The 25,977-nt window shown below is 45.7% G+C and overlaps 1 protein-coding gene across 2 annotated transcripts in view; it reads right to left on the reverse strand.

The window, feature by feature from the left end:
• The window catches only part of ADCY9 (adenylate cyclase 9), an 83,013-nt gene that overhangs the window by 9,053 nt on the left and 47,983 nt on the right, over nucleotides 1-25,977 (reverse strand). The window contains exons 3-8 of one of the 2 annotated variants that reach the window (XM_039731990.1): nucleotides 24,042-24,146; nucleotides 19,510-19,727; nucleotides 14,851-14,953; nucleotides 11,289-11,497; nucleotides 4,719-4,878; nucleotides 1,710-1,858 (exon numbers count right to left, since the gene is read on the reverse strand). In XM_039731990.1, coding sequence (XP_039587924.1) covers nucleotides 1,710-1,858; nucleotides 4,719-4,878; nucleotides 11,289-11,497; nucleotides 14,851-14,953; nucleotides 19,510-19,727; nucleotides 24,042-24,146 — 944 coding nt within the window. The remainder of the gene's footprint in view (nucleotides 1-1,709; nucleotides 1,859-4,718; nucleotides 4,879-11,288; nucleotides 11,498-14,850; nucleotides 14,954-19,509; nucleotides 19,728-24,041; nucleotides 24,147-25,977) is intronic. The other variant, XM_039731991.1, reaches the window with a different exon arrangement.

Consider the following 25,977-nt stretch of genomic DNA (forward strand, 5'->3'; position numbering starts at 1 on the left):
AGCTCCAGGAGCCCCCAGGGAGCTGCAGTGGGGAAGGAAGGAGCTCCAGGAGCTCCTGCTGGGGGCAATCAGGCAAGAGCAGGCAGGGAATCAAGAAATGGCATCAAGGGTCTGCTCTCCTCTAACTGCCCTGGAAAACCAAAGCTGGGGTTGAGTTTGGAGCCAGGGGGGTGGGCTCTGCTCCCAAGAAACAAGTGACAGCACAAGAGGAAACAGCCTCAATTGTGCCAGGGGAGGTTTGGATGGATATTAGGGAAAAAGTTTTAAGCAAAAGCCTTGGCACAGCCCCCCAGAGTCCCCATCCCTGGGGGGATTTAAAAGCCCTGTGGATGTGGCACTTGGGGACATGGGTCAGTGGTGGCCTGGGCAGTGCTGGGGGAACAGCTGCACTCGGTGGCCTCAGAGGGCTTTCCCAAACTCAAGGATTCTGTGATTCCATGGCTCCCAGTGAAGCTGCAGCTGGCCAGTGAAAGCAGCAGTGCCACAAAGGGAAAAGCCACAGGGAGAAATCTTTGGGACTGGGAGAGGGCCACTCAGTGCTGGGGGACAGGTGGGGGACCACTGGGATCACTGGGATCCTGAACCATGGACAAATCCATGAGGAGACAAGAGAGGCTTCAGAACCAAACACTCCTGCACTGCAGCTGGAGAGAACTCCCCTGCCCTCCTTGTCCAAGTGCTTTGCAGCCAGACAGGAAAGGGATTTTTCTGTAGTCAGTATCATTCAGAAATCATTTGTCAACCAGGATATTTTTTCCCAGGACTGTCTCCCTTCAACCCTAACAGCCACTTCAAATCACAGATGTGAACAGGGGTAAGAGGTGACTTTTATTCTCCCTTTTTTAAAAATATAAATGTGATCAAGATTAAAAGAGACCACTGAAGACACTTAAAGAGGCAATTAAAGCTAAATACTCACTAAAATATGTATCTGCAAACTCTTTTTGGTTTGTTTGGGGTTTTTTTTCATGTTTTTCACTTTATGATTCAGCAGGTCTCTGAAGGAGAGGAACTGACTGACTGAGGAGAAGATCTTGCTAAGTCCATCCCAAGGGAGGGTCTTAAGCCACTGAGAAGTGCAAGTTGATGATAAAATTTTGCCAATAGGAGTACAAGGCTGGAAGGACCCCCTTGACTCTCTTGGCAAGAAAACAGCGGGAGAATACTGCAAACAAATTCTCCTTGCATAAAATCAGATAAAAATTGGAAAAATTTAAGGTTATTGCACAGAAACTGCATTATCTTGGTTCCTCTGGTTACTGTTCTGCAGAGTCCTCTGAAAAGGCAGGAAACTGAGAATGGAAGTGGCTATTAGATCCCATTCAAGCTAAGCACCAGCCTTCCACACTGGAAAATGCACTGAGGAAGGAGGTGCAAGAAGAATACGTGGTTCCTAAGGTCAAAAATAAATCCAGAGGGGTGCTGGGGAGCAGTTGGGCTCTCTGACACCACCAAATACCTGGGAAATTCCTTAATAAAATAAGATTTTCAAACTAGTGGTGAAAGGCAATTCTGTGGGTCTGTAACTGTGTCCTAGAAACACATCAGGAAGCACAGAGTGTCACACAGAAGAGGGCCCTCTGAAATCCTTAAAGAAAATAATGAAGAAATTAAATCATTAAGGTTGAGATGCTGGAGGAAGTGATGGCAGAGAGCAAAGTGCTGTGCACCAGCCCCTTGTTTCCCTGGGGAAGCCCAGCTGTGCTCACCTGGAGGGGCACAAGGAGACGTAGAGCAGGATGAGCAGCACTGCTCCCACCACGGTTGCCAGCAGGGATCTCATCCAGGAGCTGAGCTGGCAGAAGTTACAGTACTGCACAATGGTGATGAGAATGGCACAACACATGAACATGGTGTACTGCAACAGAGAGAGAGAGGGGGGTTAGCAGCTGCCCTGCCCTGCCCTGCCACGCTGGGCAATTCCTCTGGATGGTGGGCACAGCAAGTGATCCCACGTGAACATGGACATCTTCCCTTCCAGCAGCAGAAAACCTTTAGCACTGGTGGTTTGTCACTGTTTTCCCTGGATTTTTACCACACACCCCTTATTTCAGTGATGTCCAGAGCCTCCAGCTTACCTTGGTCAAAAGCTGAGTGCCTCTTCTCACTCAAAAAAAGGGAAAAAATGAAGGTGAAAAGTCATGGAACCCCCTCTCCACTGCTGGGGTTAGATCCTGCCTGCTTTAAACTGAATATTGAAATTCCATTGCACTGGAAATGCAGAGTGCAATTCAGCCACCTACCCCTCAGAGAACATTCCCACACTGCCCTGGAACAGCTGAGCCCAGGCAAGGAAGGATCTCAGTGACAAAAGGCAGCTTCAGTCACTGGCAGCTCACACTTGGTAACGTGACCACTTGTGGGAATTTGAAAGGACAAGCTCACATTTTCTGTTCCAAATGCCTCATCTCAAGACCCCTTTACCTCTGCACAACTTGACTGAAGTGCAGGACAGATGCATTGCCCAGAGCACCTTTATTTCCCCAGGAACAACCTCACAGTGCTCAAAACTCTCAAGTGTGCCAAAGATGTGCCAATTTTGGTTTCCCAAGAATATTCACGACCATCCAAGCTAAACCAGAGACCCCACACTTGGATTAAGGAGTTCTGGTCTAGCTTTATGCTTGTGTTACAGAATGAAATGATCACTCTCTCCCTTTCTCTCTCCCTTTAGGTGTCCTGTGCAGCTGAAGTGCAGACTCTGCAGCCTGGCAGTCCTGTGGCACAACAAACAAGCATGTGATTGAGAGCAGACACAGTGTATGGGAAAAATCCTTACATAATTCACCATTTTTAAACCACAAACAACAACTGTTGGTTTTTTAAATGACTTTAAAACAGATAAAAGGAATTTCAGAAGTGTCCATAAAACCCCCATAACTTAAACTTACTTTTTTCCCCCCATTTCAGGTCTCCTAAAGAGGCAGAGCACTGCTTCTCACTCCAAGTGATGCCCCAGCATGAAGCCAGCCTATAGAGGGTCAGGATGTGCTGGATTTTACTATGGATGCATGGCTTTGGAAAGTTTTTTTCTTTCATGGCTGTTTTTGTTAATTTTCATTTTAATTATTTTATATCCAGGGAGGGTATAAAATGCTATGAATAAAAAAAAACTTTGCAAAACCATGTCATAGTAAAGGAGGACACTTACCTGACCCTCTATAGATTGACTCCATTTCCTAGAGCTCCATGAGTGTGGAAACACTGAGCACAAGCTGAGCTGGGACATCTCTTGGAGAGTGAGCCAACAGCCCCACGACTCTGGAGCACCTGCAAGAGGAAAGAAAGCAAAGTTCATTCTCAGTTTGGTGATGAAAATCACCATTTTACTGCTGCTGCCTGAAGTGTTTTGACTCAACCTGACCTGCTGCATTGAGAACACATTCATAAAGTGGTTCTGATATTATCTGAAACATCTGGAGAGATGATCAAGGATGGTGATGAATGGGATGGTATCAAAATCAAATGGACAGATTTGAGAGATTTGAAGGTTTTCAGCTCCCTTCCCTTGAGGAAAACATTCCCATGGTTAGTTTACTGATAATCATGGAGGGCAAAGACCAGCATTAGACTGAATGAACAAACAAATCAATTGACAGCTTAAAAATTCTTCCCTAAAGCTCCAAAAGGTAGAAGCTGCAGAATGATCTTAAGCATGGGATGGAACAGAATGCCAACCACACCCTGCTGTGACTGTGATAACCACGGGATGTGTGCTTAAATCAGCAAGGACCAAAAAATGTGTGGTCACATGTTCCCATGGAACAAACAGCCCCCAGCACCCAGGAATAAGCTGTGATAGGAAGAGTGAAGAGGATCTGGTCATTACCTACACCCAGGGCCCTGAAATAGCAAGAGCTTTGTGAAACAGAACTCCCTGAAGGTCCTGGAAAGGAAGGATTGCACACTGTGCTGCCTAAGAGAAACCTGCAGAGAAACAATCTTTCATCTCCAGCTTGAGGCCATTTTGTTCACAGTTTTTAAGCCTTGATTTTATGCTACAGTTGGCTTTTAAATCAAACTGTTCTCCCCCCTCCTCACTGTTGCCCATGGCTGGAGCAAGAGGTGCCTTCCAACCCAAACCATTCTGTGATTCTACAAATGTTTAACCCCTTGTTCTCCCCTTCTGAGTGCGTTTAATAACAGAGACACCAAATTTCCTATGGATCTCTGTGTCTGGGTTAAACATGCCAATTTCTTTCCATTCCTTTTCAGAAGGCAGTTATTGCATTCCTTTAACCATTCCCACAGCCCCTGCAATGGCCTTTTCTAGGTACCAAGTGCTCTCTCCTTTGAGTTTCTTCATCTCACCCTGCAAAGCCAGAACACCCCTCACTAATCCTGTTCCTATTCCTACTATTGAGGTTCAGTGATACAGCTTCTCTGACTCCAAACTCCAAATCCAGCCCAGGACAATAATCCTGAGATAAACCACTTGCATTATCTCAGAAAAATTCCTGCAGAAGTGCTTGGTCTAAGAGGAAAAGGTATGCAAGCAGCAGGAGTTTCTAGGTATCCTCTCCCCTTCTGTTGGAGAGTTTTCACCATGGCTGTGTTTACATAACAGACTAGGAATTCCATCATCCACAAAGCCCCATCCCTCCAAGGGATCTGTATCAAACAGATGTAAAGCAGGAGGGAGATGGAGGAAGGCAGGCAAGCAACAAGCTTTGGTAGCTCCAAACAGTCACTTTAGAGAATGGAGTTCAACAACTTACATGTATATTTGTTTCAAAATCAGATGTGAAGTGTGAGAAAACTGCAAGGGCTGGGAGAGAAACCAGGATTGCGCCGAAGAAGTGTCGAGGCAGCCAGCCAGAAATCACCTCCAGGAGACGCTTGGTGCAAGTCATCACCTCCTCCAGGAAGAAAGCCATCCTGGAACACAGGAAAGCAGGATCACTAATGGCAGCACACCTCCCTGTACCCCTCATTTACCTGGAATAATACACCTTCAAATCCATCACTCAGGCTCTGTGAGCACCTGCTGGTGACTCCAGGGAATAATCCAGCCTGGCTGCCAGAAGCCTGAGTGTTTGCTCTGGTGAGGAGGGGCAGCAAAGGGAGGGAGAGCCCTGGCACGGTGGCTTTGAGGAAGCAAACTGAAAGCCAAACTTGGAAGGTTAAGCAGAGGGAAGACTCCTCTCCATTCATAAATAAAGCAGGCAGGGAGGGGGGAAACTTTCACAAGTTAAAGCTACTGAAAATAACACCAGGAACGCCTGAGGAGCAGGGCAGCTCCAGCACCCATCACAACGCAACCCAAACCAGTTCTCCCAGTTGCAACCAGGCAGTCTGCAGGCAGGCTCCGTTCGTTCCCTGTCATTAGGGAAGGAGAAGGGGAAGGGGAGCGTGGGCTGCGAGCTGGAGGAGCCGAGCTGGAGGAGCCGGGCCCGGCTGGCACCGCCCCGCGGGAAGGAGCCGCAGCTGCCGGGAAAACCACGGCCCCAACCTGGGAAAAGATGAAGGAGCCAACTGGAAGAGCTCTGGAGAGCAGCTTACCGGAGATGCTTCTCAAATGAGAGCAGCTCTAATTGCTAAAATGAATAAGGGAAGGGAAAAGAATGCTCAGTGCTCAAGGGTATTGCATAGAAAACTAGTATTTATCCACAGAAAGAAATCCCTGGGATAACTTCCTTCTCAAAGCTCAACATCAGTCACTTGAGAAAAACTGCAACTGCTGTTCAAGTGCCTAATTATTTCTAAGAAGCTGTAAAAAGGTGGTGGAGCACAGTTAGCTGCATCCAGATCCATTAATGGCACGTGTGGCGTTACCAGACTCAGGCTGAGCAGGTGATTCTGCACTAGAGAGCCCAAACAGTACAGAATCACCTTTTGTCTGGACAGAGATGCTCACAGCTGAAAAAAAAACCCCAAACCCACCCACTAGATATGAAACTCCCAGTCTCCAAAGTCACACAAATTACCCCACATTGTTACTGTTATATTTTTCTGAAAAATCTTTTTGCACAGGATTTTTTTCCTGGGAAGCTGAGAAGTCTCAGAGAAAAATGAAAACAATAATTATCTGATTTGCTTTTTTGGGGTTTTGTTGCTATGGAATGTGTTTGGACATTATTTACTAACAGGTGGTTGTTTCATTGGTTGCATGTGAATTGTTTTTACTTTTTGGCCAGTTATGGGCCAGTTGTGTCAAGAATCTGGAGGAGAAAGTAATGAGTTTTTTTACTATTATCTTTTAGCCTCCTGTCTGTATTTTTAAAAATTATTTAGTATAATTTTAGTTTAGTATAATATAATATAATATAATATAATATAATATAATATAATAATAAATTTGCCTTCTAAGAACATAGAGCCATTCATGATTTCCTCCCTTCGACCGGAGTCTCAGAAAATACCACACCATATCACCTATATCTCTAAAAAGAGAAAAGATATCCACTCATTTTAAACCCTGTTGTCTGAAATACCAGGTTTTATATTGGATAAAAGCCTGACACAAACCAAGCTGAATTTAAATTTCTTTATGCTAGTTTAACACTCATTCCACACCTTTAAATAGAAATTGTTTGTGAATGAGATTTTAATTCTCCCGTCTGGAATTCTGTGAATTGCAATCACAAGTATTTTGTGAAGCATAAAGAACTCTTCTCTAATTGCATGTGTTAAAATCTGTCAATTATACCTAAATTCCTGGAAAAAGAGGAATTTGGGAGGACGGAGCACACTGTAATTCATCGGGAGCCCACGAGAGGGTGCTCACAGATCTGCCAGTTCCCACTTTACTGGACTTCCATTCACACCAAACATTCTAACTGCATTCCATCGGAAAACAGAATTTCCAGCAAAGCATTCAAAACTGGATAGAAAATATTTCAAAAGGCTCTCCAGAGTAAGAGCTGGGGTTTCTCAAGGGTTACAGACTGGCAGAACTGTCCCTGTGCCCTGAAATCACCACCCAACTCTGCAAAGAAAGCCCCAATGCCCATCCTCCAGCAGCCCATGCACTAGGACTGGCAGTCCAGCACCTCCAGGGCACAGCTGAGAGCACAGCAAAGGGAAGGGATGCCAGGCCAGGGCTCCCTGGGCACGCTGGTCCCCGTGAAGGCGGCCTGGTGCCACCTGTGCCCACGCTGCCACCCCGGCTGGCACAGGCCTGGCTCTGTGGCACACGCCCAGCTCATGTCTCTCACCCCAACCCACACACCAGGGACTCCACGGTTTGTGTTTCCCTCCTGCCAAGCCTCCATGCCAGGACAAATTCCTGTGGCAACTATAGCAACAAATCCAGGGGTGAACTTGAGGGGTTAATCCTGCCATGAGGACACTGCTTTATTTAGGCAGCTTCTGTGTTTTAGGCAGCTTTGTGTATTCCAGGGCAGTGCCACCTTTCTCCTGCTAATCTTCACCTTCTTGCACTGATTTCTCAGGATGGGATTTAGTGTGGGGCTCTGCACTCTGGAATTGCACATGGAATTCTCCTCCTTAGCAGTGAATCCAGCCCAATGCTCCCAGCACAGGAAGTCAGGGGTGCATTAAATCCAGACAGCAGTGAGAGCTGCAGACAGATTTAATGGCTACAGGGCAGTATCAGTAAATAATGCAGTGTCAGTGGGCAGCTCAACAGGGCTTAAATGCTAAAGCATCTGAGCTGTTTACACAAGCTGGAGTTCAAATTAGTAACTTTGACATAAATGATTAATGGCTAATGGAGACTGTTACCATCATTTTTGTATTTACTGGCAGTTTAAAATCAATTCCCAGAGTTCAAATCAAAAGCTTTTGGCATAGCAGCAATTTGGTGGGATATTAAATACCAGATGTTAGAAATAAATAAAGGCAAACAGACTACATTGTTTTCCTCAGCATCAATACTCTGTATCAGTCGTGTTAACAGATCTGGTTCATTAGGCTCCAGGGGCAGAATGCAATTTCTGCTCCTGGTCATGAGGAATTTAGGAAGATCCAATGCTGGCCACAAGTCTTGGCTGAGGACAGACAGGGGGTGGCACCTCAGCAAGGCTGGGAAGGTGAAGCACCAGGAAAAGGGCAGTTCTTTGGTCACATAACAGTTTCCCTTCTACTGCTGGATTGCACTTGCTTCCTTCATCCAGAGGATTCCTTTTTGCTGCTAGAAAGGTCCTTTTGAATTCATGAATCAACTGGAAGTGCTCCCACCTCTCACTCTCTGGAACAGGGCTAGACACCCCCTCTTCTGCCCTCAACCCTTCACCCACAAGCCTTCCCTGAAGCACGCTGTCAAAAGCAACACATTTCTTTAAATAAACTATTTATAAGCAATTTTACTCGAGGACAAGATGTCAAAATTATCTAGTGAACAAAACTTGGGCAGCTGTTGGGCAGAATCTTTAACCCCTACTCCTGCAGAGCCACTCCTCAGACTCCCAAGTGGAATCTCACACGCTGTTGTACATTCAATGACAAAAGTATTTTTTTTAAATACCAGAACTTTAGGATCTCTTACACTTCAGCTGAGCTTGTCAAAGTAGCTACATTTCAAGTGGGCAGAAGGACATTCTTCAGAGAACATTTACAGAGGAGATGACATCTTCCACGTGCTCACAAATGAAGCACCAATTTTTGCATGCAGCTTTATACAATTAATTTTCAAGTGGCTCTTGTGCTAACAGTGGGATGCTCATCTATAGGTACTCCAATAATTTATTATCAGACACTTCAGAGGAATCAAAACATCCTTCTCCCTCGCAAGCTTTGCTCCATGAGGACTTCTGCTGTTGCAGAACTCAAGTTTTAAGGTGTTTCTCACTGCCCAGGCTGTGACAGTGCTGTGCTCTCCTCTTCCCTCCCACAGCTGCACTGAGCCAGGGGAGCCCTTGCTAGGCTGAGTCCTGGATTTCATTAAAATTTAGCTGATTTAAAGGCAGGGTGTTTAGCATCATGATAATGAAAATACAATGTGAAACTTAGGCAAGAATTTTCTGGTCTTAAAATAATCCCTTTTCCTGAAATTCTGGGATTGTGCCCAGCATTGTAGTCCAGTCTCCTCCCCAAAGATATCTCGGTGGTATTCTGTGATTGTCATTTGGGATGACATTTCTGCACAGGAAGTTCTGAACTGTTTCTGTGCATAATGAGTGGTCAGAGGGAGCAGTTCTCACTTGGAAGAGGATTTGAAGAGGAAAAAGATGATTTTCACCTCCCTGCCCAAAGGAACTGCACAGAGTTTGCCTCAGGTTATGGAGACTGGGGTGGCCCAGAAGTGTAGTTTAGGTATTTACTATAAAGCAAATACACAAGGTAAATTCAAAACATCCCTGCTGGTTTGAAGGAGAGGACAGGGCAAGGCAGTGGTCACTTGCCCCATCCAGCCATTCCTGGATCCCAGGTAACAGGACAATCTGGAGATCACAGGTCAGGTTGACAGCACAGAGCTGCAGTGAAGCCAAACCCCTGCACAGCCACTCATAGACAAAAAACACTTTGCCAACTCTTGACTATACAGACTGAAAACAACAATTTTCCTTCTCCTTAAGGAACCCATAAACCACCAATTACAAAGCAGCACTGCAATAAAACCTTATGTATCTACCTATAAATATTTCTAAGATTATAGCAATAATTTTTATAAATGTACAAAGTAAGGCAAAAGCAATGTCCTGTGGGGAAAACAGCAAATTGAAAAATACTAAAATGAAGTAAGAATTCACCTGTAAAGTGAGTGAACACAAATTTTCTCCAAATACACCTGGACAGCTGAAAGCAGCACTTCTGTAAAGTAGTGATTGAGCTGTTCCCAGCTAAACAAGTTCATGGCCACCAAACCCAGACCACCCGAAAGAGCTGCCTGAAAACTGCCTGGAATTAAACTTCTGCCCCACCCAAACCAGAGTACAGAAACTTCTGTAAAGGAGAAAATGCATTTCTGATGCAAGAATGACAACTCTACCAGTTCAACCATCTCCCAGAAAAGCTTTTAACTCCCTGAATTTCTAGATTTTCTAAAAACCATTCACATTGCAACAACCAAACACACCTGCTAAGAAATGCTATATTTAAAAGCATTTCATAGATGACTTCTCTCTACTCCATATGCCAGCTTTGATGTAAATCCACTTGCACACATTTATATGCCCAGCGAGGCACAAATTCCTTCAGTGACTACTACATTAATTCAGTATTTTTTACCTCAACCCTGCAAAGTCAAAATTAGAGTGCAAACTGCAATCTCTTGTTTCTTTTGAAACAGCAGCAGAAATTGCTTCCAGCTCGTAATTACAAAAGCATTTTGACTGACACATTCCTGACAGATCTGCAGAACTCCAGGAGAGGACACCCACTTGCACACACCGTCCTTATCCTGCTGTTGTGTCAGGGAAGTGCAGGGACACCAGGATGAGGAGGGCAGAGTGAACTGGCTCCCACAGGTCCAGACAAACAATCAGCTCATTAACAGGTCGATCACCTGGGTTAATGACAGCTTCCAGGGGTACCTGTGCAGATCACACCCAGGGGAGCACCAGCTGCACTGAACCAAGGGCTCTGAGTGTGGGAGAACCCTGGGGATGGAGGAGTCACCACAGCAGTGTGCTGGAAGCCCAGAACAGCCCAGCACTGGGGTGACTGGTGCAAAATGGGAATGAGGAGCTGCTGTTAAAAACCTGGCACCTGCAGCCACGGCTCTGAGGGCACAGGAGAGGCTGAGGGGCAGAACGAGGGTTCAGGTGTGGGGTTGGCACCTCTGAGCACAGCCCTGCCAAGTGCCACCCCTTCTGCAGAGACTGAACAGTGCCCCTGCCCTTCTGGGGAAACACTGCACTCCTGTCGTATGTCAGACACAGAAAACATGAACTATCTCAATGTTAACCCATGAAACTTTAAAAAAAAGTGAACAATGTGCCTTTAGCAATTTCTCTTTCTTTCTTTGAGGGCAGCATTGCTCTTTGCAGCTGTGACACATGATGTCATTTTTAACCCCAGAACTCTGTACTTTTATCTGGGAGTTTAAAGGAGTGGTTTTTGGGTGGGTTTGTTTGCAGGACAGATCAAAGTTTTCTGTTTGAATTCTGATGGTCCTGTGAGGACAGAAGACATACAGTGGCACGTGGCATCCCAAGGACCAGCAGGAGGGGCAGGGATGGGGTGCAGATTCCATTTCCCTGTGTGACCTCTGTCAGAGTCACAGTTCTGCTGCAATTCCTGGCACACAGGGTGTGCCATGAGCCTCGGCTGCACTGCCTCTGCTCTTCAAGCCTACAGCCCGTCCCAGCCAGCTCCTGGGATGCTGTCAAACCAAATGTTCCTGCCAACAGCCTGCCCAGCAGGCTTTGCTCCACTTTCCTTACCTGATGGAGACGACAAGGGACAGCACCTCCAGCAGGATGGCGATGACGAACACGGCGACGGCGGCGGGCGGCGGCGCGGACGCCACCATGCCGTGCTTCAGGAAACACGTGATGGAGAGGATGAGGAACACTGTGGTGGACAGGAACACGTCCAGGAGAGAGCTGAAGGTTGCACTGGCAAAGGTCTTCACTGGAGCATTCCTTATGACCTGTGTGGAGCACAAGGATTGAAAGGAATAAATGGTATTTTGCTGAATTCAGCTGGAGGATGAACAGCAGCTCCTAACAAATGTGGAAATTTTGGCCACTGCATTTATCCAGTGTAAGCACTGGTTGGAAACAAGAAGAGGTGGTTTGATGGTGTCACAGCTCCCTCAGCAGACCCTGTTGAGAAGAAGTATTGGTGGCAAAGCCCCCAAGCCTGGGGTGATTTTTACACACTATTATGATACAGAAATAAAACAACATGAAAATTCACTATTTCTGTGCAAAGAAACATTAATATAATAAGCAGAAGATAAGTTATGGGATATTTTCTTCTATTATTCTAATTTAAAATAATAACAGATTTTACTATAACCTTTTAAACCTTAAAAAACCCTCCTAACACCACTCCACAGACACAACTGTGGCAGAATTCACATCTCCCTTTCAGACCAGATTAAAAGCTGTGTAATTCAAATTGATCAGAGCCCAGGACATCCAGTTCTGCTCTTCCATAACCCCTCACCACACATTCCCATCCCACCCTGGCCTGGCCCAGTGCTTGTGCAGCTGTGCTTTGTGCTACTGTGACTAGTCCTGATCAAAACCAGATCATGAGCTCCTGGCTTATGAAGGTGAGCCCAGTCCTAGGACTGTTTGTATCTACCCAAGTTTAGAAAGCAAGCTCCACAGAAAAACATAAATTATGTAATCAATGTCACCATGAAGGTGCCCAGTTGGAGCACTCTGGTTTAATTTGGAAGTTTCTTTTGTTCCTCAGAACACTTCCTGTGCTCAGCAATACTGGGAAACAAACTTGTTCCTCATTTTTACCTCTCTGCAACCTAACAAATCCAGCCAGCATCACTTCAGGGCCAGAATTACCTTTGAACTTGAAGGGGTGGCAGCATCCTGTCCATCCACAGGTGAAGTCCCATCAATTGAATGAAGGGAAGCAGCACTGTGTCCCCAAGTGACAGAGTTAAAGATGCCCTAACAGTGCTAAGTAGTGCCTCCATTTCCAATGAGAACAGATGAAGGCTCTTGGGAAGCAGAGCTGATTCCAGAAAGGGATCACAACCTGAGCCTGCAGCTGGCACTGTATAATCAGAGGTGAATTCAGGGGTGCTGGGAGTCACTTTTAGCAGCATTGACTGTCAGGCCATTAGAGAAGCTGGACTGTTGTCAAATCTTTTCACTCTCCAAAAGAAGATTTCATTGCTGTTTTCAACCAGAACTCTGCTAACATTAAAGCTTTAACAGGTTTTTGCCCCAGTGCTGCAGAGTTACTAATAGAGAGTGAAAATTCCCACTTTCAAGGAGGTTTATGTAATAATTTTAAAATTATTAGCTTGCTACTAAGAAAATGCACAGGCCGCATTTCTGCTCTTTCTAGGAATTTCCTACATAGCCACATTAATAGGTCCATCTGTATATGCTTTATTATCCCTGCTTTGCTTCTCTTTCCAATCTTTCCACTGGAAACTACTTGATTTACTATGTTTTTTACAGTTTGCAAATTTTGCAGGCTGCATGCCACAGGAAGTTTCTCTTTGTTGTTGCTACAGGAACTTTATGCAGAGAGATACCACTAAATTGCAGTGCTGCAAGATGAGCATGGAGCTCCTGACCAAAGTGAAGAGACTGAACTGCAACACAACTGGGCTTTCCTTTGGTAAAATAAAATAAATTAAGTGAGGTGTCACCTGGAAGTATTGGAAAACAAGCAAATATTGCTAAAGAGAATGTGACAACACTGCCCAGAACGGAAAGCAACAAACAGCAGAAGCAGAAATCCTTCTGCCCTCAGATGCAGCACACACTGGGAAGCAAAGAGACCCACATGTCATTTATCCTGATGCAGTTCTGCAGAGGGATCACCCACATCAGCAGCTCAGTGCTGCTGGAAGGGAAGGGCCCGCTCCCCTTCCTGCTGCCGGACGCTTATCTCGGGCTGCCTCTGGCACTTGCCAACCCCTCCAGAGCTGCTGCTGCTTCCACAAAACACAAAACAGCCCCAGATGGAAAGAGAAAGAGCCCCAAACAGAAAAACAAACCATGAATATTTCATGCTAGGCCAGTAAATGAAGTGCTCACAGCGGGGAAGGCTGAGAAGCACCAGAGCCATTAGAAGGAACAGGGAGGAGGAGCAGGGAGGAGGAGGAGGAGGAGGAGGAGGAGGAGCAGAGGGCAGAGCATTTGTCTTTTCTTGGCAGCAATTTTTCAGCTACTGGTCAAATGCAGCCTCAGCTCCAACTGACACCTAATGTCATTCTAGGTAAATTTAAACTATCTTGCTAGTTCCTATCAGTCAGGCAGGACAAGCCAGGGCTGTGGAAAGCCTGTGATATTATTGGCCCCCAAGGGAATGAAGGAGTTTTTAGACTCAGTGCAGAATCCTGAAGAAAACACCAAGTTCCTTACAATTTACTGCTACCTTACAACTCCAGTGTTTTGAGCTGCACACTTATGGAATTAGGACATTGGAATTCAGCACTGGTTTGGATTCCACAGGGATAACCATGAAACTGTGACTAAACAAGAATCAAATTCCAAGTTACCATTCTCGAAGTTAGAATATTTGATGAGAAGACAAGCAGCAATTGGTCCTTTACTTTGGGAAGTTGTGGTCCTTACCATCTCAGCATGGTTCTCTGGCCACCCTAAAGACTTGGAACATTACCTGAACATGGAGAAAATCAGTGTACCTCAGATTTCCAGCCCAAACACTGGACTAGACTCGGGGCATGGCAAAAGATGCTCCAAGGGCTGGAACCCCTCTGCTCTGATGTCAGGCTTGGAATGCTGGGGGTGTTCAGCCTGGAGGGGAGAAGGCTCCAGGGACACCTCAGAGCCCTTCCAGTGCCCAAAGGGGCTCCAAGGGAGCTGCAGAGGGACTTTGGATGATGGCCTGGGGTAACAGGATCCAGGGAATGGCTCCCACTGCCAGAGGGCAGGGCTGGATGGGATATTGGGCAGGAATTGTTCCCTGGGAGGGTGGGCAGGCCCTGGCACAGGGTGCCCAGAGCAGCTGGGGCTGCCCCTGGATCCCTGGCAGTGCCCAAGGCCAGGCTGGGCAGGGCTTGGAGCAGCCTGGGACAGTGGGAGGTGTCCCTGCCATGGCAGGGGGTTGGAATGGGATGAGCTTTATGGTCCTTTCCTACCCAAACCATTCCACAGTTCTATAATAAACTGAAAGGAGACTCTTTTCAGAGGCAGCAATATCAAACAGCAAATCACATTTGACATTTCATGACCCTTGTCATGAAACAGCTGCAACAAAATGTGTTAAAAACCCCAAGGACAGACAGTGGCTTAGACAGATTACAGACAGAAACCAATGCCAGTAGAAACACACCTCTTCCTGGTAGCTGGTCCTGTAGGCCATCTCCAGATCCTGATCCAAGAAGTTGAGGCTCAGCTTGTTAATAGGTGGTTTAAAGAAGTAATCCTTCATGAGGCTGAAGAGAGAAGACAAAATCAACATCAGTTTGTTCAGCTGTACCTCCTTCAGGTCCCCCCAGACTGTGGCTGCTGTTCCTAGGGATGCTGGCACTTGGCTTTGAAGTTTCTGTGGTTTTTCTTCTTTCTTGATCACCAAAGTATCCTCTTACCCAATCACTTGCTCAGTGAAAGGAAATATTCCACAAAAAAAGCAAATTTTATACTTCCAGGAAGAGTCTAACAAGTCCTTCCAGCAAATTACCAGATCTAACTGATGAGTACAGATAATTGTAACATAAGCCAGCAAACAGTAAAGGTTAATTGCTGCTACAGACATACAGCCTCTGGAGACACGTGGCTGTGGGATATTTGTGTCTTGGGTGGAATTCTATGGCTCAAAGCAAGCCAAGGATGACAAAGGTGACAAATTGTTATGGGGAAAAAAAACCCCATTGCCCATTTTAGAAAACAGCAGTTTCTTGTTATTTCAGACACTAAAATAACTCTGTAACTCAACTGGGAACATTCCCTTAATGATCCAAGCTGCAGAGAAGAGATGGAGAGCTGAGATTTACTTCTGAAATGGGAGATTTGGAATGACCAGCACCATCAACAAAGGCAGTGACAACTAATGACATCAGGGCTAAAAACCCAGAGGCAGCATCTACCACAGGGTGTTTATGCCCTCCTTCACCTTCATCTTTTCTACAGAAGGTGAAAAAATCCCACAACAACATAAAAGCAGCCTCAATCATTGGAAGCTGGGTTTATTCCCCATCCTCTGGAAGAAAACTAAGAAGCTGTATGAGTTTTGCACCAGCAGTATGAGGCTGATGAATGAAGTTTCCTGGTGGCACTTGATCTGCCAGTCTTTTCCCCCCTGAGCAGTGCCAGGGAGCTGAAGGGACTCGAGAGCACCCAGTGCTTCGTGCCCAGGGTCACAGAGCAAGGTCACACCTGCTTGTGGCACTTGTGGCTGGGCCAGCCCGTCCCCCCTGCTCTGAGCAGCTTCCCAACACACTCCTCCCTGCCTGTGAACCTCCTCTCATTTCCAAGCAACTGATTCCATGTGTTATTTACAGAGAATTGTTTCTAAAATCCCTCCCAATCTAAAATGGGGTGGCTCCTTTCCCAGTGCTGTTCCCACCCTGGGAACTGCAGCACCAGAGCCACAGTCACAGTGGGCAATTTCCAAGCTGGTGACTCTGAGCAAAAACCAGAGATGCACATGAGGTCAAATTCCAAGCAGATGAAGAAGCTGAAAGAAAGATCCTACAGAGCTTGTCCGTGCCTGAATTCTTTTTTTAAGGGGGTTTGGTTTCAGGGTTATTTTCTGTTTATTTTTATGGAACTCTTGCCTAAGAGGTTTTCTTGGAAGCTCCCAGCACAAGATGGCATGTGGGAAGCATTTTTTTTAAAAACTCAGATGCAAGATCAACCAAACACACATTCCTAGACTGATGCTAGAGAAGACAAAGGAGTCTAAGCATGAATATGGCTGATACTTGGTAACCTTTAAACATTCTGGCTTTGGCCAATACATTAAAAATATCAGGATACTCTGAAGGAATGACAGGATACACTCACTTGAGCCACCCCTCTCCCTTTCATTCTTGTCTTCATTCCTCGTTCTTAGACATTTCTAAGAGCATCTTATAACAAAAATTGTGAAAACTTTTGTCTGTTTTTTTTTTTAAGTACTGTTGAATCCCCTTTCTCCCTGCAGGGAAGCTCCAGGGAGGTGGTGATGGTCTTAAAGTACTGTTGAATCCCCTTTCTCCCTGCAGGGAAGCTCCAGGGAGGTGGTGATGGTGCTGCTGTGCTGGTTAAGGGTGTAGGAGGATCAGTCCAGCTCCACAGTGCAGCACGAAACAGAAGGTGGAACACGATGGAGCCAGGGTGAAGGCAGCATTCCTGGGGCTTCTCAGCTCCCTGTCAGCTCATTCTGCCTCCAAAAGGAAGATGCCACTTGATGAAACAGTCAAGTACATAACCAGTTTCCCAGGAGGCCTCTGCCTCCCAGCACAGGGTGTTCCCCGGATCAAGCATGACTGGGAAGTGGGAAAGGAAAGAAACAAACAGATTTTAAAATACTGAAAAAGTATTTCAACAAGAAACTGCCCCAAGGAGGGGATGAAGGGCTGCACAGAGCCCAGTTCTGGGGGAGCTTCATACATCCCTGAGATTCTGCTCTGCAAGTCTGCAGGGATCATTGTGAGCACTGCCCTGGTCAGCATACCTGTACTTGCTTCTTGTACTTCAGAAGGTTTATAACCTAAGGAATACCTAATTTTTGTTGGAAACAAAAATCCTCAAACCAAGAATCCTTTGAGGATATTCCCAGTGAAATTAAATTCAAACATTCTAAACCTCACACTACAGTTTTCTTTTAAAGAGCATAATAATCTGTGGGTTACAATGAACAAAGAACAGGATTTTTACAGAAGTAAAGCCAGACTCGAAGCTGAAAGTATTCACTGTTTCTCAAATATAGAGAATCAAGTAGTATGAACTAGTAACTTTCACAAAAGGACTCTTTTGTAATGTACTAATACAAACATGCCACACTAATACTGTCTTTATTAACATTATTTTTAAAGAACATTGGAGTTGTGCCGAGGTATCAGCTCCAAGGTGAAATCTTGGCATGCAAAAACCTCTCAGGCACACAGCTGAGCTCAACATCCCAGTGTCCAGCATTTCCTCCCAGCCAGCCCCAGGCAGCTTCCTAATGCAGTCCACAGGCTCCTGAATCCCCCCAGGACATGTTTAACCCTTCCCAGCTCTGCAGGAAGCCTGTGGGATTAATTTATGCACTTTATCACCATATCTGGGTTAAGTATTTTCTGTTAAAACAGGAATTTATATCCAAGTGCCAGCAGTGGAAATCACTGCTCAGTGCTCAGGGAAGATCACTTGGCTTTGCAACAGCATCAAACTCAGTGAAAATGGGGATTCCTGTAAAATGGCCACGAGGAAGTTTGGTCCCCTCTCTGAGACACCTCAAATTCCCCATTCAAAAATATTCATAGATACTGGATTCATCAAGACCAACATTATGTTTTACAGAAGGGGACCAAGAGCATTTTTAAAATGGCTTATTCCATACCATTTCTCATTGAGAAATGTTGAAAAAATCAGTGTAAACTGGTAGGCTTAAAGCATTTCACACAGATCTAATTAATCAGAAGATTATTTTTGGAAAGTTATGTTTACATGAACTGAACTCAGCAGAGAAGTTTCCCTGGCAACAAGAAATGGCCCACTTAATATGGTAATGATGATATTTAATTGGGACCAAAAAAAAGCCAGGCTTTGACTGATCTCAAATCATGGTACTCCTTCTTCCAAATCAGAAAAAATTACCCATTTTGGGAGTGGAGGAGGAAAGCACCAGAACACAAGAACTTGAGTGAAGTATCTTCAGCAGACCATCTGCATAAATTAAGCTACTTCTATAACTTACACTTTGCAGAGTGCTGGTTACATTTTAAAAAATATTCCTATTTGTTCTGGCTGATTTCTGCCAACATCTGGACATTCCCAATCCATCTATTTTCTAATATTTGGGAATATCAGCTAAACCTCCTTTCTCAGCCACTAATGGCAGACCACATACTGAAAAAAACCAATAAATCTTAAAGTTGGACTCAAGTGGCAACAGGAGAAAGGCAAACTGACAAAATCCAGGTAAGAGACTGGAGAGGGACTCCTGTTCCTCCCTCCCACCTCTCCCTGCCTAAGTCATGTTTCCATAAAGGTGATGGTGTCCCTGCTCCAAACAGCTGAGTCCACAGGAGAACACAGTTTCAAGGATATTAGATAAAATACACTCAACCTGAGTGGAAGCAATGAAATAAAAATAGCCATAAATAACAACAAACTCCAGCTATCTGTTTAACTGCTCCAGTCAGGTCACTGCCATAATGGAGATATGGTTGTGTGTTGATAAAAAATCTCACACTACTGAATTTTGAAGAATATTTCCTTTGCCCAAAATAAGCTTTTTTGTTTGAAACAGAGAGAAAAACTCATTTTACAATATCTAAGTAAATAGTAAGTCCATGAGAATTCACTCCTATTAATTCTCCTTCCAAGCCCAGTAGGATTTCATGATTAGCCACATGTTATCAGACATTTTTCTTTTACTGTAAAAAATGTGAGTTTTGCAGTTCAGATTTTATGTTACACCCTAAACTGCAGAGGAAGGAACACACTACATGTATTAAGAGGACTCTGGATTATAAAATGGAGTTCAACTTTGTGACAAGGGATTTAAAGAGCCTTTTCCCCTTCAAAGACTCGACTGAAGGAGGACTGACAGGAGGACTGTTCACCATGGAAGCAATGAAAAACTGGCTTTACTTATTTTAAACAGAAAATTTCTGATGTCAAGTTTCTGCTGTAGTTTAACCAGAAAAAAAGACTAAAATCAGAAAACTTCTAACGTGTTGTATGTTGACAACAATTACTGAAATCAGACAAAAGGCACACAAATACTAAAGATATGGGACCCCAGTACTCCCTTCTCACCTTGACAGGGTTTCCCACTGCACAGCTCCATTCTCCTTACCTGTCCTCTTTAATCACATCCACGAAGTGGGCATCTGTCTTTTCTCGGATGTTTTTGAACCTGAGGGGGAGCAGAGCTGACTGGTCCAGGCTCACTCCGCCCCAGCGCCCCTTCTCCTGCAGCATTTCATACAGAGAGGTCTGGCTGTTGCTGAGCTTCTCCTCCTGGGGAGGGCTCAGGAGCCCATTCTGGGTCTTTGGGCTGTGTCCTCCTGGAGCCTGGACAACAGAGAGCAAAACACACCCAGGGAATGTCAGCAGAACAGACAGGAGAGGCTGCAAGGAACAGAAACTTGGAGGAGCTCTTTCCTCAGCACCCTGAGCTCTGCCCTGACCACACAGACCAAGCTCCCCCTGCCCTGAACCCAGCCCCATTTCCTGTGCATGGATCTCCCACACCTGCCCTGACCACACAGACCAAGCTCCCCCTGCCCTGAACCCAGCCCCATTTCCTGTGCATGGATCTCCCACACCTGCCCTGACCACACAGACCAAGCTCCCCCTGCCCTGAACCCAGCCCCATTTCCTGTGCATGGATCTCCCACACCTCCCCTGTGCCTCTTTAGGTGCCACCTTTGTGCCTTCTATGAACCATCTCCCTCAGGAGCAGAAAACAAAGCACACACTCAGTGACAAGCAATCACAAGCCCAAATTTCACTCACTCATCTTATGGATAAGATTCTTCTAGAAAGCTTTCTAAACACACATTTAATTTGTGCTGACTCTCCCTGGGTCATGAGAGCTCACTCTGCCAGCCCTTGCTGATCCTTCCCCTGACCACTACAGGCCTGCTGCTTTCCCAGAGGTTCCCCCTCTCCCCCACCTGTGGGAACAGCCCTTTTGTACATCTCATCCTACAACAAAAACTCCTGAAAATTAAACTGCATTTCCTTCTCTAAGACATACTTCTTTTTTTCTGGTTTTCTTTTGTCTTTGTATTAGTCAGGACAGCTTTAATTCTGACAACAGCTTGCAACATGGCTTAGGTACACAGTATCACCAATTCTGCTGTCATTGGAGAACACAAATTACTTTTAAACAAAAATAATTCTATTTTCATGGAGCCTGAAGTTCCCTCTTTTACATTTTGTTTGACCTAGACCAATATGTACTGAAGCAATTCCAAAAGAATTAGACAGCTAAGTGTGGTTAGAATGAAAATGAACTGCAGTTAGTCAGGATCATTTTCAAATGCAAACACAGAGCAAACTTGGCATATTTGAGTGTTCATCTTCCCCCCTCCATATCTTATCACTTATCATGTAGCATTTATCCTCATCCTGAAGCCCACTCATGACAGAAGTTTCTCCATTCCTGCTTGTACAGAAGTGACAAGCTCCTCCAGAAGACTATTCCTGGATGCCACCACAGTGACCATAAATAAATACCATAAATATCATCACCACCCCAACCACGTGCTGGAATATGTTACTGACATTGTAAAATCAACTTAGTCAAAGTTAAAAAATATCTTCTTTCTGGCTGCCTGTGCAAAATCAATTCCACTTCCTCGTGTGATCTGTCCTGTGAAGAAAAGGAGGCACGTGAACACAGAGAGGTGAAGGGAAAGGTTCAGACACAGCCAAGGAAGAGACAAGACCAAGGAGGCAGCAGGAGAACCCTGCACAGGGAAGAGTCAGGAAGCCCTTGGGCTTGGCTCCTGTCACAGCCAGGACCTCCAGGGCTAAAGGCATAACAAGGTGTGTTGGAAGGGTTCCCTGGAGCTACAGGAAAAGCAGGAGGAGGTGGGTTGTGCTTCCCCTTCCTCCTCCCTCCCAGGGGGATGTGGGATCCCCACCCTGCGGGCTGCCCCGGCCGAGGTGTGAGCCCCAGAGCCACGTGCTGGGAGCCAGGAGATGGAAGGAGTCCCAGTCTGGTCCCTCCTAGCCCTCACAAAAGCTGTTTTGGCAGCTTGCAGGTGCTCCCAGCACAGTGGCAGCAGCTGAGGAAGGAATAGGAAATGGGGTGGTTTCCTTGGTGTGCTGCCAACGCTTTGCTGCAGACCATGATCACCAGAAGGGAGAGGGGATGGCAGCCACTGATCCCAGCAGGGCCACACCAGGGGACAGAGGGACACTCCTGTAAGAGAACTCACATAAAATGCCACCAGGTTCTTTTCTAAGAGAAGACACTGAGCAGCTCCTGAGCAAGTCCTCCTCTATCTCTGCCAGGTTATCCAGCCTGCCCAGAGGGAACAGGGCTGTGGAGCATCCTGCAGAACCAGGACAAACCCCTCTGGTTTTGGGGTGAGGAGGACCAGCAAAGGGAAACCAAATCAACTGACCAACCAGCTCTTAGTGAAGAGTCTTCATTGTTTGGTGGGTTGGTTTTTCTTAACTTATGCTAAAGACTGTATTTGCTTAGAGCATTTCCCAGAACAACCTGAAGCCTAAAGAAAAACTGAAAGTCATAGTTACCATTTTTTTATTTCCCCTGTGAAACAATCTTTCTCCTCTTCCTCACCACTCCAGCCACTTGTTACTTGAAAAGCAAAAACCAAGAACTCAAAGTTTTGGTCATAATCAGCTCAAATAAAAGATTTGGACTCCTTGGCACTGTCTGCTTTTCCTGCTGTTCCTCAAGATCATCTGAAAAATGCAGTGAAAATTTCTCTCTTTCAAAGAAGGTTAGCATGGACTTTCTCTTTAGCTCCCTGGCAAAGGCTCAAATCCCCAAGAAAATTCTTCCCTTCAGTCAGCTCAAGGTTTCTCTGTGCTCTGTTAATCTTAACAGGCAGGGATTAGAGTATGAAACTGTTTGTGTAGGAGAAAATCCCTATTTATTAAATGTTGATAGCTCCAACGTTTCTGGGACTTCTGAAGGCAACAGGCTGTAGGGTTTCCCTGAGAACTTGGAGGCTTGGTGTGGTGTTTCCTCTCATCAAGAGACAAGGAGGCTCCAGAAGCTGTTGGGAGCCATGCAAGTCCAAGGATATGATTAAACATCATTAACATTCCCTAAAGACAGGGGATTTGAGTGCAGCATGTGCTGTGGGAAGGGAACAGAGATGGGTAGAGGGAGCTTACGTCTCTTCTTCCCCAGAGAGCTGAGGCTGCAAGGAAGTCTTGGGAACCAAATGCCACAGCAACCCTGTGGATGTGGCTGTTCTCTGAGCTTTCAGCTGCACAGGCATCCCAGACTTACTGACAGCCATGACACAGCTCCCATTTTTGCCTGAGCAAAAACTGAACCAAACCCAAGAAGGACAAGAGGGGGCTCCACTGGAACTCCTCCAGTGCAATTACAGACCTCTGCCTCAACTCTGTGTACAAATCTCCTCCAAGGAAGGTCAGATGACTTGCTGATTCACACACATGAAGCCCATGCAGCTACAGTAGGAAGCAGCTTACACCAGGCAGCTGGCACCTAAGGACAGTCAATCCCTCCTCAGTCGGTTCTTGGAGATCCCTGCACGTGGGCAGAGGCCACCTGGGGAAGAAGCATCTCCTGCCTACCATCTTGGCAGCCCAGGCAGATCTCCCACATGTTCTCTGTCTCAGAGATCTCAAGCTGGTTTGAGACAAGTCCCTGCTGACACCTCCCTCAGGGCTCAAGGGATCATGATTTTATTCTTTTCTTAGGCTGTTTCCTGGAACTCTGGCACAGAAGTGCTGTGTAACACACCCCTGGAGCCCAGTAAGGCAGGCCCTGCTCCTGAGCTTACAGCTTCAGCATGAGACAACATGTCAAGAGAGGGACAATCACAGACTAATGCAGTGGCTCAGCAGTGGCAACAATGCTGGCAAGCTTTTCAGTCAGCTTTACTGGCAAGAAGAGCTGTAAGACAGACATGAAGAACAAGATCACTGTCTCAGAGCATGTCTATGAAGTGATTCTCCCCAGGGAGGGAAAACACTGGATTTATTTGAATATATAACAACCAGGTAATGAGCACTGCTCCTCAGTCTGCATTCATCTTAACATTCAGGGAGGAGTGAGAGGTGACAGGCACAGCAGAGAGGCTGCAAAGGCCACACACAGGACAACAAACAGGCAGTGTGGCATGGCACAGGAATGAGGTGGCTTCAGTGAGAATATAAAAGCAACAGGCAAGGAAACAAGCGTGGAAGCAGCACGAGGAATACCACAGAGGCTGTCTCTGTAGGTCAGGAAAGGATGCAATCTGACTTAAAGCTGTGAATTCTGTGTGTGAACAGGAACGGCCTCGTCTCAGAGTGGTGATGCAGGAGCTGCTGGCGAGACACAGAACTCGTGGTGAGGTGACCCAGCCCGCTGGTGTGAGGGTGGGGAGTGTGGGAGTGCTCCTTGGGCCTCCCTCTCTGGCTACCACCAGCATAGTTTAAAGAGTCCAAATTTGAGGTCCTTCTCAGGATCAAGCTGAGCCCACAAAATTGTTAAAAATTTTGAGAATTGGGACGGGGGACTCAACTAAATTTTTGAACACAAATCAAAAAATCAGAATCAGTTCTGCTGTTTAAGAGCTCGGATAGAGGAATAGTGGTGCAAAAATAAGAAAGCTGGGAGAAGCAGAAAAATAAGGGAAAAAGGGAAGTGAGAAATACTTCAATTACCTTTGTACTGTTTTTATGCTCATCCTGACAACCATTTTGGATAGCTCCTTCATCTATGCTGACATCGCAGTGGGGAGCAAGGGTGGTACTACATGAAGGGCAAGGCTGAAATGAGACAAAAGAATTTTAGCCAGGAATGTTCTGGTGTCCTTGTAGTATGATGCAATTTGTAATTCAGTCCACTTGTATACTTGCAGCACGGTTCAAAGATAAACAAAGCTACAGAATGGGAGGCAGGGAGCAAAATTTGACTGGAACACAATGCACCATTTCAAAAATAAATCACAGATTTGCTGTTTGCTGAAGCTAAATCTAATGCAGGGAAGCTTCACTAGTGTAAGATCACAGGCACACTGTAATCGCTGTTCACAGGCAAAGGACTTCCCCAAGAGGAATAAAACACTCTTTAGTAGGAGAAGTGCAATTTCCCTGGGTGAAACCTGCCTGTGAAGGGATCTGAATGCCATTAGGAGAGAAGACAGCACAAAATGCAGCAAAATCCAGAAAAAACATGAAACACCATGATGCATTATGAACAGTCCAGGGAAATGGAAAGCAACAAATCTGAAATGAATAAAGGAAAATGCTTTTTCATACAGAGCCCTAAGACAGGGGAGGGGAGCTCAGGCTTTTTTGTTGGATCCAAACACCAGCAAATGTCACAGGGAACAAGGAAAGCAAAACCATCAGGGTTTGTACCAGTTTCAGGTTGTGCATTTTGGAAGCAACCTAAAATGCTGCACTTGAGCTTTTAAAACAAGCTACTTCCTTCAAGTTAAAATGCAATCTTCTTCAGGGGAATTAAGCCTGGAACTGCATCTTCCAAGTTCTTCACTCTCTTCTCCAGTGCTGGCAGGCTGAGGCACGATCCTGCTCAGAGGGACCCTGAGCAGTTCTGGCAGCTCCTCTGCTCTGGAGATGCTCAGGGTGACCAGGATCACCAAAGTCTGCTACTAAACACCACAGTAAGTTTTCCAGCAAGAATTTGAGCCTTTTGTCACAAACTCAACATCCCATTTAATTTTGTCTGTTTGTTCTGGACACATTCAAGCCCCTCTAGTCCAAACCCCCAACTTCTGCCTTCAGGTTCCCTCCCCATTTCAGAGACCAGCATGTTAAATCTTTTCAGAACTAACTTTCCACCTCTGATGTCCCATCTGAAAACACCCAGCATGTTTAATTTTCAGATGTTTCTCCCAGCCCACTCTCCCTGTGACATCTAACCACTCACCAACACCTCTCAAAGGCTTTCATGCAGGACCTGGAGCCTCCTCAGCAGCCAGCAGATCGTCCTGTCTGCTGCTCCTCAGGGACACAGTCCAGGCTGGGCACTGAAACTACTCTGAGCTTCCTAAGCTGGCATCAGATAAACAATTTACATCCAGTTCTGAATCTGTGCAGTCTGAACAAATACCAACACAGCTGAAGAAACTGTGGAGTTGGTTCTCAAATGGTTTTGTTTAAAAATAATCTCTGACTATCACAAATGTCTTGGCCTCTTGGTGGTAGGCATTACTAGATGGTCTAAAAAACAAACTGGCAGTGGGCTATCAAGCCTTCCTAACTAACCCTCTAGGAGTCAGATTTAAATTTATCCATGGCAAAAGTCAGGTAATAGTGACAAAAACCAAATACCTCTAACAAGAAAAGAAGCAACCACTCCCTGTTTCATTCTGTGAATAAATTAGCAAGACCACCTCCAACACTCAGCTCCCAGCGTTAAACCAGAAGACAAAGGGCTTGGAAAAGCAGCCTGACCTTTGAGAAGAGGCAGAAGTTCCTCTGACTTTCCCCATGTGTTCAAGTCAACATCATTAACTTCCTTCTCTATTGCAGGCATTCACAGGCTCTGTGTGCTGTGACCTCAGTGCCATGAATAAAACATTAATGCACTTCCAGCAAACACTAAGACAAGCAAAGGACTTTCTGTTTTCAT

Source organism: Passer montanus, unplaced genomic scaffold (assembly GCF_014805655.1).
Source record: "Passer montanus isolate IOZ18808 unplaced genomic scaffold, ASM1480565v1 scaffold8, whole genome shotgun sequence".
Classification (NCBI taxonomy): domain Eukaryota; kingdom Metazoa; phylum Chordata; class Aves; order Passeriformes; family Passeridae; genus Passer; species Passer montanus.